This window comes from Phalangium opilio, unplaced genomic scaffold, assembly GCF_054372755.1.
Source record: "Phalangium opilio isolate 3A_F unplaced genomic scaffold, DU_Popi_V2 ptg000105l_1, whole genome shotgun sequence".
NCBI classification, from domain to species: domain Eukaryota; kingdom Metazoa; phylum Arthropoda; class Arachnida; order Opiliones; family Phalangiidae; genus Phalangium; species Phalangium opilio.
Window position 1 is genome coordinate 9,808,673 of NW_028324207.1, and position 13,710 is coordinate 9,822,382.

General features: G+C 40.2%; 1 protein-coding gene across 3 annotated transcripts; it reads right to left on the reverse strand.

Annotated features, from left to right (window-relative positions):
• Window positions 1-14: 14 nt before the first annotated feature.
• On the reverse strand, window positions 15-12,624 carry lark (RNA-binding protein lark). 3 transcript variants are annotated; one of them, XM_089851570.1, is made up of 7 exons: window positions 12,454-12,624; window positions 11,733-11,852; window positions 5,912-6,099; window positions 3,917-4,228; window positions 2,247-2,276; window positions 1,115-1,213; window positions 15-895 (listed from the first exon to the last, which is right to left on the reverse strand). In XM_089851570.1, the coding sequence occupies exons 2-6, from the start codon at window positions 11,847-11,849 to the stop codon at window positions 1,159-1,161; spliced, it is 702 nt and encodes a 233-aa protein (XP_089707696.1). In that variant the 5' UTR covers window positions 11,850-11,852; window positions 12,454-12,624; the 3' UTR covers window positions 15-895; window positions 1,115-1,158. The 3 variants fall into 3 exon arrangements, with proteins under 3 accessions (XP_089707696.1, XP_089707697.1, XP_089707698.1); XM_089851571.1 differs by having other exon boundaries at window positions 3,917-4,213; window positions 12,454-12,620; XM_089851572.1 differs by lacking the exon at window positions 2,247-2,276.
• Window positions 12,625-13,710: the final 1,086 nt, after the last annotated feature.

The window sequence follows — 13,710 nt, forward strand, 5'->3', positions numbered from 1 at the left end:
CAAAACACGTCACGTACGATGATTACGTCGCGTTTTATTTCAACGAGAGAGAAAAAAAGGAAAATATGAGGCTACCAATTATACATGATACATTTTATCTCTTGGGTTTGATAAGTTTATGACGTAGTCGATGATTACTATTAATTAACTACTAATTAATAGTCGAAGAAAGGCTTCGAGTAGAGCTTGTTTTATCTTGATTTTTTTTTTCGTTATAAATGTAGTTAAGCCTTGGCAAATCAAAAAACAGTATAGAGACGCGAAGAAAAAAAAAACTATGTATCGTTCGTAAAAGATTCAAAAGTTAAATTCACCAAAAACAAGTGTTTTTCTTAATTCCGTTAATTGCTTCTTAAATTAACGAAAAGTTTCAAAACTAAACGTATTTAACTAATATTAAACGTTTAAATTAAAAAAAAAATAATTTTTTTTTTCGAAAAAATTGCTCGTTGATGAATTTAACCGACTTTCTTAAACGATTGCTTAAATTTCTCTTGTCTTGAGAAATAAACGTACGTGGTTGGTTAATAAAAAAAATTGTTTAAAATCATGTGAGGGAACTCGAGTGTGATTGAATAAAAAAAAATTATTAAGGTTTCACGATATTTTTTTATCCTATAGTCACAGATTAACGTAAACTTCCGATGTCATAACGAACGAACGAAGGGAGAAAAAAAATTATCTTCGGCACGATGTTTTCGGTAAATACTCGATCGGTCAAATATCCACGAACCGTCGCGTCAAAACTCTCTCTCACGACGTGTTCATCCAAACTTCTCACGATCCGATAAATTTTTTTTTTTAAAAAACACCGTTCCGTTCCGATAATTCCGCGCCGACATCTCCGCAAATTTCGAGAGAATGGGAAGTTTTACGAGCTGTTTCCGAGGATAAACTGTTTCGAAAGAATCAAAAGCAATCCGTGTATTTTAGAGAGACATTTCAGAACGTTTTACCCGACAAGGACACTCCGTCTCCGTCAGACAGATGCATGATCGCTTCGAGCATCTTTGGTTGAAAGCCGTAAAGTTACGGGGGCCAAAAATGGGCGGGGAAAAGGGGAGGGGCTATCGGCGTTGACGAATAAGAAGGAACGAACAAAATAAACACTTACTCAATCGTCTACACTGAAAATTAGAGCGAGGGGTCCAAATGATATCACTGCATGCCGGAACTCGGCATAATGTCCTGGGCTCGTGAGCTCCAGCCACCACTGCGATAAAAATGAAAAGAAAATTAAATTATTTTAAGTAACATTAACCCAATCATAATGTGTTTTAAAAAGCACGGGTTCAATATCGCATTATTTAAAACCAAAAAAATAATAACTGAACTAAACTAAAAACATTTATAGCCACTGTGGTTGTTGTTTCCTGCCAAAAACATAAAGCGTAGTTACGGGAATGACTCTCTACAACCATGAATACACATCTGGATAAGATTTGGGTGGGGCTTCAAAAAATACGTCACTAGTCACGTGGTGGGAGCTTCGTTTTCATTTCCCAGTTTGAACACGAGGCTAAGAGCAAAGGCTTACAATAATCTTGATTTCTAGCCAAGGCTTACAACGATTCTGATTTCTAGGATAACGATAAGGTAAGTTTTTGTCTATGAAAGGATGTCCACACTAAGACAGTGGTGGCTCGTTTACAGATGGGTCCCTTTACAGTGTATATAAGGGTACAGGTGGCTAGCCACGCCCTACACTATAGTCTGGGGTCGAACCCGGGGTCCTATTGCTGAAGCTAACAGCTACGCAACCCCACTTCAACTCTTGCACTGGATAAAATTGCTTTTAACAATTCGTTACACGGTATAGCGACCTAAGAGCCGTTACACTCAACAGGAGCCCTCCTACTGTCTTATGATTGGCTACTCAAAACGCGTCATATGCTTCTAATCCGACATTCAAATCAAATAGAATGGAATGGACCGATTAAAACGGCGTGTATATTCATGGTTGCATAGATTCACCATTAAGGGGGCCATTAACACGGTGACGGATCTAAGAAGTGCAAGGGATAGTTAATGTACTTTGAGGACACACCTGTTAATTAGCCACAGTCACGTCCTAGTATTTTTCATGGGAAAAAATAAAGGTAAAAAAATGTAGGTACAACTATTTCGGGAATCACCACAAAATAAAGAAACCAAAAACTAAAACTTCTACGCTAATTAAGTTCTAGATAATTAATTGCCAAAGGAGAAAGAAAGGACTGATAGTAAAGAGAGTTCGAGATACGTACCGGTCGTCGCTAAAATCAAATCGGTCGTAACTGAAATCGAAAATAAACAATTCCAATATTAGTATTGGATACATACAACTTTCACGAGCCAAAAATGCATGACGGTTTCCAAACGCGTTATCGGGCAGTTTTAACCAGTCAGATCCCCCCGACCGGTTTTCGAAAAATAATTTTTTAACTAGTTTGGCTGCAAATTGGGGAATTTAAACCCATTTTACGATAGTTTTTAGACCCTAGTCCTGGTTTAACCGATGGGATGCTTAAAATGACGGTTTCCAAACGCGTTATCGGGCAGTTTTAGCCAGTCAGATCCCCCCGTCCGGATCCGTTTCGAAAAACCATTAAATACCGAGGCATTTTTTAACTAGTTTGGCTGCAATTTTGGGGAATTCATACCCATTTTATGATAGTTTTTAGACCCGAGTCCTGGTTAACCGATGGGTTGCTTAAAATGACGGTTTCCAAACGCGTTATCGGGCAGTTTTAGCCAGTCAGATCCCCCCGGCCGGGTTTCGAAAAACCATAACATACGGAGGCATATTTTAACTAGAACTAGTTAGGCTGCAATATTGGGGAATTCACCCTCATTTTATGATAGTTTTTAGACCCGAGTCCTGGTTTAACCGATGGGTTGCTTAAAATTCACGCAAATCTCAAAATTATACGAGATTTGACAACTTTTGCCCAAAAATATGGGTTTTACAATAATTATAGGACCTTTGGGGGTCCGTCCAGAGCCACGTATGGCTTTCAACTACTCAAGGTTGGAACTATCCTGTGGCTCATTTACAGGCTGGTGTGGCTAGCACCGTCAAGCACACTTAACCGACAGCGTTAACCTCAACAAGTTTTTAATGATGGAAAGGAGAAACCGGGTTGTCCTTTGACAAGTGGCCAGAAAACCTTCAATATCTACACAAAAGGGTTTGTTTGCCCGGTGTCAATGTCAGGGACCGGAAACAGGACCCTCTTTAGGGTTCGGAGGAAATTTTTATATTGGAAATCCCTGACTTATCCCTGACGAAATTTTGAAACCAATATCCCTGGGACCAATTTAAGTACGTGTTTACCAGCGCCCACTTGATGATCACACCTGACTCGCATATTTATCATTGCTTGAAGCATAGTTTGATAAACCAATTGAATTCCCTGACATATCCCGGAGCTTTTGTCTATGAAGGGATTTGCACACTAAGCCTGTGACTTATTTACAGGTGGGTCCCTTTACAATGCATAGAGGGGTGGTGGCTAGCCCCTATGCCACAGCTAACCTACAGCGCCATACACTAACTATTACCGTTAACCTCAGCAAGTTTTGATGGAACGGAGAACCCGGGAACATTAGACCGCGGAGGAAAACTCCTTTTAACAAGCGGGCAGATCAAGAACTTGCAAACTCTACGCAGAAGGATTTCTTCCCAGATTTTCACCCGGTGCCAGAATCCGGGATCGAACCCGGGATCCTCTTGTTGCGAGGCGAAAGCGCTAACCGCTACGCCACCCCACTTAGACGGAAACTTTAAATTCCTGACTTATTCCAAATCCCTGACTTCTCCAGGTTCCCTAGGAACCCTGGGAAAACGATACCCGCTACGACACACCACAATGGCTATAAATCCCTGACTCTCCAAGGTAGGTACAACTATTCCCTAACATTCTTGGGTGCTCACCTGTTCATGAAACGGGGAGGCGATCTTCTGGCGTATCCGTAGTCATCATAGGAGGACCTCCTGTAGTATCCAAAATAGTCGTCGCGTCCTCCGGATGACGGTGGTGCGGGTGGAATGCGTCTTTCGTAAGGATCGGGGTAGGGTCTCATTCTCTCGGCTCCGTAGGATCGTTCCAAGCCGAATCCTCTTTCCGAAGGGAAACGATCCATTCCTCGATCGGGACCAAATCCTCGATCCATGAAACTGCGAGGGGGTCCCATCATGGGGGGCATCGAAGACGAAATGCGATTGCTTCGTCTATAAGGGGTGGTACTTTAAGGGTTTTCATTTACAAAACAGGCACTTTCAAATCGATTCATGATGCTTTACGTTAAAACTTTTAACGAAGGGTGTGAGAATAAAGTTGGTTGCAAATACATTCATGTAAATTATACTAAGATACACCCTGATTTTTTTAAGTTGCCAAAATTAGGGAAATTACCCATTTTTGGTCTATAATTTGTCTATTTCCCAAACAAGTTTTTCCCTGATAATTTTACTCTTTGAAAAATCTGGGAAAACATTAACATTCCCAAACTTTAAAAAGCTTTTCCTTTTAATTATTAAGCTGCCAAAATCGGGGAAATTAACCATTTTCGGAATATAATTTCCCAGACAAGTTTTTTCCCTGGAAATTTCATTCTTCCAAAAATCAGGGAAAAATTAACATTTTTTGAGTAAACATTTCCAAACTTTAAAAAGCTTTTCCATTACATTATCAAGTTGCCAAAATCAGGGAAATTAACCATTTTCGGAATATAATTTGTCCATTTCCCAGACAAGTTTTTCCCTGCAAATTTTACTCTTCCAAAAATTTGGGAAAAAATTATCATTTTTCAGAGTAAAAATTCCCAAACTTTAAAAAGCTTTTCCATTACATTTTTAAGTTGCCAAAATCGGGGAAATTAACCATTTGTCTATTTCCCAAACAAGTTTTTCCCTGGAAATTTCATTCTTCCAAAAAATCTGGGAAAAATTAACATTTTTTTAGAGTAAAAATTCCCAAACTTTTACAAGCTTTTCCATGACATTTTTAAGCTTCCAAAATAAGGGAAAATGACAAAATTTAGACTAGAAATTTCCCAACTAACATAATTTTTCCCTAACCTTATTAAGGTGCCGAAAACCCGGGAAACTTAACGATAGTATTTTTAGAATTAGGTTCTTCCTGACCTTTCTATTCTGACAAAAATCAGGGAAAAATCAACGACTTCTACACTATTTTTTCAGGCTCGATATTTCCCAGCTTTTACAAGGGTTTCCCTAACATTTTAAAGCTGCCAAAATCAGAGAAAAATATAAGACTTCCGCAATATTTTTTACAAGTTCTTCCCTGACTTTCTAAGCTTCCAAAGTCAGGGGAAAGTTAGCCATTTTCAGACTGGATATTCCCTAACTTTTACAGGGATTTCCCTGAAACTTTAAAGCTGTCAAAATCAGGGAAAAATAAACTACTTTTCCCTGACCTAAGCTTCCAAAATCAGTATTAAATTAGCCATTTTCGGACTGGAAATTTCCTAACTTTTATAAGGGTTTCCCAGAAACTTTAAAGCTGTCAAAATCAGGGAAAAATCACCGACTTCTAGACTATTTTTCACAAGTTCTTCCTTGACTTTCTAAGCTTTCAAAAATCAGTATTAAATTAGCCATTTTCAGACTGGAAATTCCCTAACTTTTACAGGGGTTTCCCTAACCTTTTCAAGCTGTCAAAATCAGGGAAAAATAAACGATAAGCTTCAAAATTCAGGGGAAAATTAGCCACTTTTATAAGGGTTTCCCTGACCTTTTTATTCTGACAAAAATCAGGGAAAAATCAACGACTTCCACCCTATTTTTTTCAAGTTCTTCCCTGATTCTAAGCTTTCAAAATCAGGGATAACAAGCTGGCGCTAACAGCTCAATTCAGCCATGAATTATTCTCACACCTCTAGAGACAAAAAACGTTTTAAAACTTACGGATTTCGTGGGCATTCCTTGGACCAATGACCTTGACGTCCGCACCGATAACACTGTCCTTTCCCACCCATTCCCGGTTTGGGTCGAACTTTGCTGTGGGACGCCTCCACGGTGATCTTGGTCCCCATGAACTCTGTGTTGTTCAGCGCTTCAATGGCGTTCTTAGCCTCTTCTTCGTTATCCATGTGCTGAAACACGAGGAAACTCGGTAAGGACCAACCCAAGGACTCAAAGTTTCGTTTGGGTCTTTGAGGTCTCCTTGGAATACATAGATTTCCGATCCTCATTCCTCAAGCGGCCAAAGACCACAAAACTAATACAAGGCGATTTCTCTAATTTAAATCCTAAGCCTTTACCAGGGTTCGGACTAAATTTTTATGTTATCCTGCTTATCCCTGACGAAATTAAATCACAAGTAAATTCTATAAAATTACGCATGACGTCAGGGGTGATGGTTTCTACACCGAATCCTCTTTAATCCAAACAGAAAGGCAGTGTTTAAGACTAAGTCAAAGCAATCAATGTTATCCTGGTGCTCAAGTAATTGGCCTTATTCCTGATCAACGCCATCTACCCATAGCGGTGACTTTGAGAACTACTGTAAGCGGCAAGCCAATCAGATGTCGCTAAAATCTGGTGACGTCATTTTTGGTAAGACCCGACCATAGAGATACAAGAGGAACAGTTGAGAGTCATTTTTGTGACGGTTTTAGGGCATTCGCCCCTTCGCATGTGTGATGGGGTGAAAGACTGGTGGCGCCCCCTATCGACGAGCGAAGGAGTTATTAATAAGGATGAGCTTAGAGTAGTTGCACTCTATGTTAACTCCCTATAGGGAATAATAAGTCAAAACCTCGGAGATGCCATTACTCCATTTTATACGAGCTAAGAGCGGAAAAACGTATTTTATAAATTTTACACCTGTAAAATCTTTTAAAAAACACTTGGAACTTGTATTTCTACTTACTTTCGAGGAAATACCACCGTTTTCTGAAGGTAAGAGTCTTTTTTTATACATTTATTAGTAATAAAAACATTTAAGGCGAGCTAAGCCTTGGTCTTGTAAAACACGGCAGATGAGTGATTTTTAGAAACGACGCTAATCCTCGCGCTAATCACTAATCTGCCGTGTTTTACAAGACCAAGGCTTAGCTCGCCTTAAATGTTTTTATTACTAATAAATGTATAAAAAAAGACTCTTACCTTCAGAAAACGGTGGTATTTCCTCGAAAGTAAGTAGAACTACAAGTTCCAAGTGTTTTTTAAAAGATTTTACAGGTGTAAAATTTAAAAATACGTTTTTCCGCTCTTAGCTCGTATAAAATAGAGTAATGACATCTCCGAGGGTTTGACTTATTATTCCCTATAGGGAGTTAACATAGAGTGCCACTACTCTAAGCTCATCCTTATTAATAACTCCTTCGCTCGTCGATAGGGGGCGCCACCAGTCATTCACCCTATCACACATGCGAAGGAGGAGAAGCGAAAAATCCCTCACAAAAACGTTCAAGGACCGCTTTCCCCAATAGTTTGTCTAGGCTTTAATAGTGTTATAATGTCTATGGACCCGACAGTGCCAGTCAGTGACGTCACCAGATTTTAGCGACATCTGATTGGCTTGCCGCTTACAGTAGTTCTCAAAGTCGCCGCTATGGGTAGGTGGCGCTGATCAGGAATAAGGCTAATTGGCCTTATTCCTGATGAACGCCACCGAGGCGTAGCGGCGACTTTTGGAACTATAATAATACGGTAGCCAATTACAGGTGGCGGTGGAGTCGATGGACTCTGATGCAGATCTGTTATTTTCTACGTTTTGATTATTACCGCTTCAACTTCAAAAAACATGTTTTAACTAATTATTATTAAGCTAATAATCTCCAAATAGACCAAAATCGAATGAAAACTTACTCCGAAAGTCTTATTTCATAATATTAGACAGAATACGAAAGGTAAAATCAACTTTTAATAATACTTTTGAAACCATATCGCTTGTTAAGCCTTGGCTATTCACATGATTCAGAAAGATCAAAAGAACATAGAAAATAAAGAGTCCTGTAATTGGCTACCGTATTATTATAGTTCCAAAAGTCGCCGCAACGCCTCGGTGGCGTTGATCAGGAATAAGGCCAATTCAGAGAACTTTAGCAAGGTAGTCACAAATTATTTTCCCCATTTTACAAATCCCCGACTTTTCCAGGTTTATTACGGAACAATTTAAAGGTTCATACAACTTTTAGTAAAACCCATTTCCCCGAGTTTTCCAGGTTTTTTTTTGCCATATATGGAGTAATAACCACGGGAGTGGTTTTTTTTTATAATTGAACCATGGATAAAGAATGCGCGTGAGCGTGAAATTTGTTTTCACTCTACTGGATAGGCAACTCCCTATCTCGAGCGACAGCTTATTCTGTATATACTCTAGCTGTTACAGCATCGGCTGTCAGCACGCGTAAAACCTAGGTCTCGATGTAATAACGTAGCCTTGTACGTGCTGACAAGAGATGATAAACTTCAGGATTTAAAATATCCGCGAGTTTTTTATCTCGAGTGCATGCACGGACCTCTAGGCTTTAGTTTCAAATAAATACGCGATGTACAAGGTTACCTCCCATTTTTAAAATGTGAGTAGTTTATGGTAAACGCCATCTAGTGAGCGAATTCTGTACTTTGATTTTATTCCGTATTTTAAAAATGGCCGCGGACAACAACAATCTTTATGACACAGAGTTAACCCTTTGTCAGGCCCGAATGAAGTTTGCAAACGCGCGATCTCCACTCCCTTGAATCCCTACCACTACTTTTACAGCCAAGAACGGAACATGTTCTACCCCAACTTGCCACTTTCATTTTTCAAAACATACTAATTACCAATGAGAATTAAAAAATATGTTCAAATCACCGGATTCACCGCGCCAAAGGATTTCAGACGATGGTTTTGAACTTCCTGCTTTTGAACGCTAGATGGCTTTAAACACCGACGTTTAAAGAGACAAAAATAACGAATTTTACGCTTTACTTCGACGCTAGATGGCGGTTTCAAAAACTACTAAGACGCAATGGCAGCCCCCTTGGAATTTGCCTGGTAAACGACGTATACGTGTGAAATTGCCTCCAGCCTACTACACGTATTTGAAACTAAGGCCTAGAGGTCCGTGCATGCACTCGAGATAAATAAACTCGCGGATATTTTAAATCCTGAAGATCCTGAAGCTTTTTGTCTCTTGACAGCACGCACAAAGCAAGGTTACATAGAGACCTAGCTTTGCGCGTGCTGACAAACGATGCTATAATAGAGTATATACAGAATAAGCTGTCGTCCTATAGAGTGAAAACTAATTTCCTCACATAAAGCAACCCCCTTCAGAGCAAACCTACTCAAACCTCACAAATTTCCCTGAATTTCACAAAAAATTCTAAATTTCCAAGTCTTTGTCAACTGTTTATTTCCACGATTTTTCCAAGCTTGAGACAAAGAAATTCCTGATCACCCATTTTTAAAACCCCTGACTTTTCTCTAAAACCTTTACCTCTGTCTTCCAAATCCCTGACTTACCCATAACCATGGCCGGAAATAAGAATTATTACTTATAGGACATGTGTCCAGTGACCCCTCCTTTGACTGGAAAAAATATTTAGGACACTGTCCACTGTAGTACTAATAGTCAAGCGATCATAACTATGGTAAAATTCATTGCCCTATTGTCCAGTGACCCCCTTAGATTTGCAAAAGAAATTATGGGACATTTTCAGATTTTATTGGACAATGTCCAGTGTCCTGTGCTTATTTCCGGCCCTGCCCATAACCCCCCTCCCCACTGACCATTTCCTAAAATAATTCATTCTTATCCATGTTTTCTAAGATTATGTCCAAACTCCGACACTGATCATGTGGGTTACTATTATTATTTCTAAATAGCTTGGAACGAAGCTAAGTAGAATTCAGTCACGGTAACCACTTTCATGTAAGTACACTTTCTGGCACAAATTCCACTTAAAGAGACGACAAATGTGCAAAAGGTTGGTACTATCGACTTTCCCCAAGTAGCCCCTGACAAATAGCAACTAGAGTTACAACAGGGTAATATATAAATCAGGGTCAAGGTATCCCCAACAAAAGAAAAAGTCAGGGTAAGACAACGTAGGTTTAAGAATTCTATAAACATTTTATATCCATCTGCTAATAGAGTAGTGTCGGTATAGAGGGGAGTAGACGATGTATCCCTCCCGGCCTCCCTCTAGGCGCGCTTTTGTAAGAGGGGATACTGTACACGCCTGGTAGGGGGAATGACACTGAGCTAAGAGATAGAAGGGTATGACGTTTGCATACGTAGAACTGACATTACTCTATATCAGGCTAGTAACTATTACAGGGTTCATACAACTTGAGGAAAACAAATTCCCAGGTTTTTCCTTTGTATGGAGTATCCTATGGAGGAAATGTTAATGAAGGAGGGAGGGGGCAAATAGGACTATAACATACTCAAAGGACATCCCGGTATCTCTATTAGAACCAGAGTTACGAGCCTACAAAGTATAGTGCAATGTTAATCCTATGGAAGGAATGTTCACGAACATTTTGCTTAATTACTCGGCCCCTGTTTATCGTAGCCTTATGTTTTTAGTATGGTTGGATGGGGGATAAATAGGACTATAACATACTAAAAGGACATCCCCCTATCTCTAATAGAACCAGAGTTATGAGCCTCCAAAGTTGGGTGTAATGCTCATTGAGTTGAGAAAAGTACCACTAGAGTGGCCTTTCATCCACAAGGATATAGACCAAATGAACTTTATCACGCGCTTGTGGCGCCATCCCGGTGCAAAAAAGGGAACTAAACGAAAAGGCGGGAAATTTGACTGATTTCAAGAATACATGTAATGGCCGAAATTCAAGTTCGTTATCTAGATGGCGACACCATCTTTTCATAAACTTGGTGGCTGTCCGTCCGTCCCGTTGTTTTAAAAGTGTCCTGCGTTCCCCCAATAGGCAGGTTAACGCAAAGGTCACTCTAGTGGTACTTTCCTCAACTCAATGGTAATGCTAATCCTATGGAGGGGGGGGGGGGTATGTTTATGAACATTTTGCTTAATTATTCAGACCCTGTTTGACACAAACTTCCCTGAATTATACTAAAAATTCGAAATTTCCCTGACGTTTTTGTCAACTATTTATTTCCCTGATTTTTCCAGAATTTCCAGGTTTGTATGAACCCTGCAGGGAGGTGCGGCTTAAAATGGCTCCTCCCCTTTTAACCAAAATGGCGGCAAACTTCACAGGGGCTAGTGTGGGAAAGCTCCTGATTGACTAAGTGAGGGTCTGACACTTAGTAGGGGAGATTTTCACCCCTTTTCACACTCCATATTGCTGTTTTACAGTGTCCCCAGGCCAGTTTTAAGGGTTTAGTTCCCTAGTTTGAACACTAGTGGCAATTAACCCTGATAAGTCTGTCTTTCAGACATTGAACTTCATTTGACAAGTTTATTGGGGTTGGGGACCATGTGCTTCCCATGTTTTTAGAAAGGCAATATTATGTGTGGAAAGCACATTGTGTAATAAGTCAATATCTTTCTTTATGATCCCATGAAATGGCCTTAAAGGCCTTATTTCAATTCCATTAACAATTTTCCTTCATTAGGTAGTCACATTAATTAACATTACTGTCAGGCTAAGCCTAATTATGATTTAACTGTCAACTTTGTCTTTTAAAAGCATAAATTTAATGTATTTAATAACATAAACAATACATGCTTAACACACTAATTTCATTTAGCAATCTCCCCTTACCAAGAAAGAAACAAAGGAAAAGTTTCATAAACTTACCACAAATCCATAATTTTTGACAATATCGCACTCCTCAACTTTCCCATATTTTTCAAAAACGACTTGCAAATCTGGAGCTTGGCAAGCTTCTGGTAAATTTCCAATGTATAGCTTCATTATCTAAGCAATAATTAAAGTTAAATTGAATTAACCCTAGTGCAAACACGTCACACTCTTAATTAAATCCAATCCCCCCTCGGATTATGGCGAAATTAAGCCTAATTAATCACGTGTTGTTTCACAATGAGTGCCTTTGTGTCGCCCGAAAATGCAATGCGGGAATTCTTTTGGCGGCAAAATAAACCCCCTACACCACCTCCCCGCTACCCACGCGCACCACTGGTAAACCCGGCAGACTCAAAAGACCTACATTTGGCGCGGTAATGCGTTGTTTATAATCGATAATCCAAAATTAATAATAATAATAAAGCAACCTCAGGCCTTGCTAAAAATATTGCGTTTAAATCCGACACTCTTCGTTCCCAAAGGCTCGCTCTAAGATTAGGCCTAACAATAGCGTAATGGCAGCCCTCTGCCTTCGACTGTATTAAGCTCTAAGGGGAAATAACATGGGGTGCCATTTGTCTATTGGCCGACTGCGCCGGCTAGACTCCGCTACAGAGGTTTAAAATGCAACGAGGCATCCGCCATGATTTCCCGCAAATTTAATACGCCTTAAAATCAAAGTAGAATAACGAAGAAAAATCATGCCAATACTTACTAAAAATGTAAAAACTCGAAGGATATCCAATTAAGATTGATTAATCTTGATTAATACGATTGTTATAAAACAATTGCTTTTAAACACCGCGAAAAACTCGCCGCCCTCAACGCGATCGTCCTTTCCGACGCTTTTGGCTCTTGTCTACAAAATGGCCGAATGAGTGATTCACGACGCTTATCTCTCTGAGCTTGGCGGGAACCGGTCACTGGGTCTGGCGCGTACCGCTACCGCGTTGCGTTATGGGAGGAAATGACGTAACAGACTGCAAGCGGTAAATTTAAAATGGCATAAACATTTTAAAGCACGGGGCCCGGGGAGTTAGGCTTTTTTCTAGTCACGTATTATAATGCGTGACTTTTGAGTTTTTAGGCCATGTTTTAGGCTTCAATGCTATAATCGACAGGACAGTGGACATTTGCCAATAAAATTTTAAAATGTCCCATAATTTTTTTAAAAACTAAGGGGGTCACTGGACATTTTGAACAGTAAATTTTCTGAAGTTTTGATAGCTTGACTATGAAGTTGCGGCACTATTAATGCACACGCCAGTGAACAATGTCCAACGCGAGGGGAGTGTAGTCGTAAATGTGGCGCACTCCTGTAAGCCAAGCTTCTGGGCCAAAAAGTTTGAGGGAATGCGAGGTAATGTCGGCAATCCTACGAAAGAGGCTCTTTATATCCTCTTTGATCCTACCCTATAGATGCCGACTGCCCCGTGTCTGCCGGAGGTGACTTGACGGTTGACCGCCACACCCCTTCCGTCGCCTGCCAAGTAAACCTCATTTCCTTTCCTGCTTAGTCACATACTGAAACTGACTAATTGCATCCTTGCCTCGGACCCTAAAGGAACCCATGTGCAAGAGCTCTAAACGATTTGGGTCCATAGAGCAGAGAGTGCGCGGAGACGGTATGGGTCAACACTCAACCTCCCCCCCTCTGCATGTCCCTATACTGTGGGTTGCTTATGCTTACCCCTTTTTTACATCAAAGAGGCTTATACGGGATTTACGAGAGGTATTTCAGTGGGCGCTGCCATAACCTGTCGGCGGCCTTTAGTTAGTGGCTGACATTCCCTGTCGTCGAACGCGCTCCGTAGCCTTGGTAGAACAACTCTCCGAAAAGGGGCGGTAACCTCGTAAGTCCCGTATACCTCAGCTTCTTTTCTTTCGCGTCTTTACGCGCTTTTTATTCTCACCATTTTAGAAATTTTATTTATAGTGGGACCGGTAAAATAATTATTAACGCGAGGGTCAG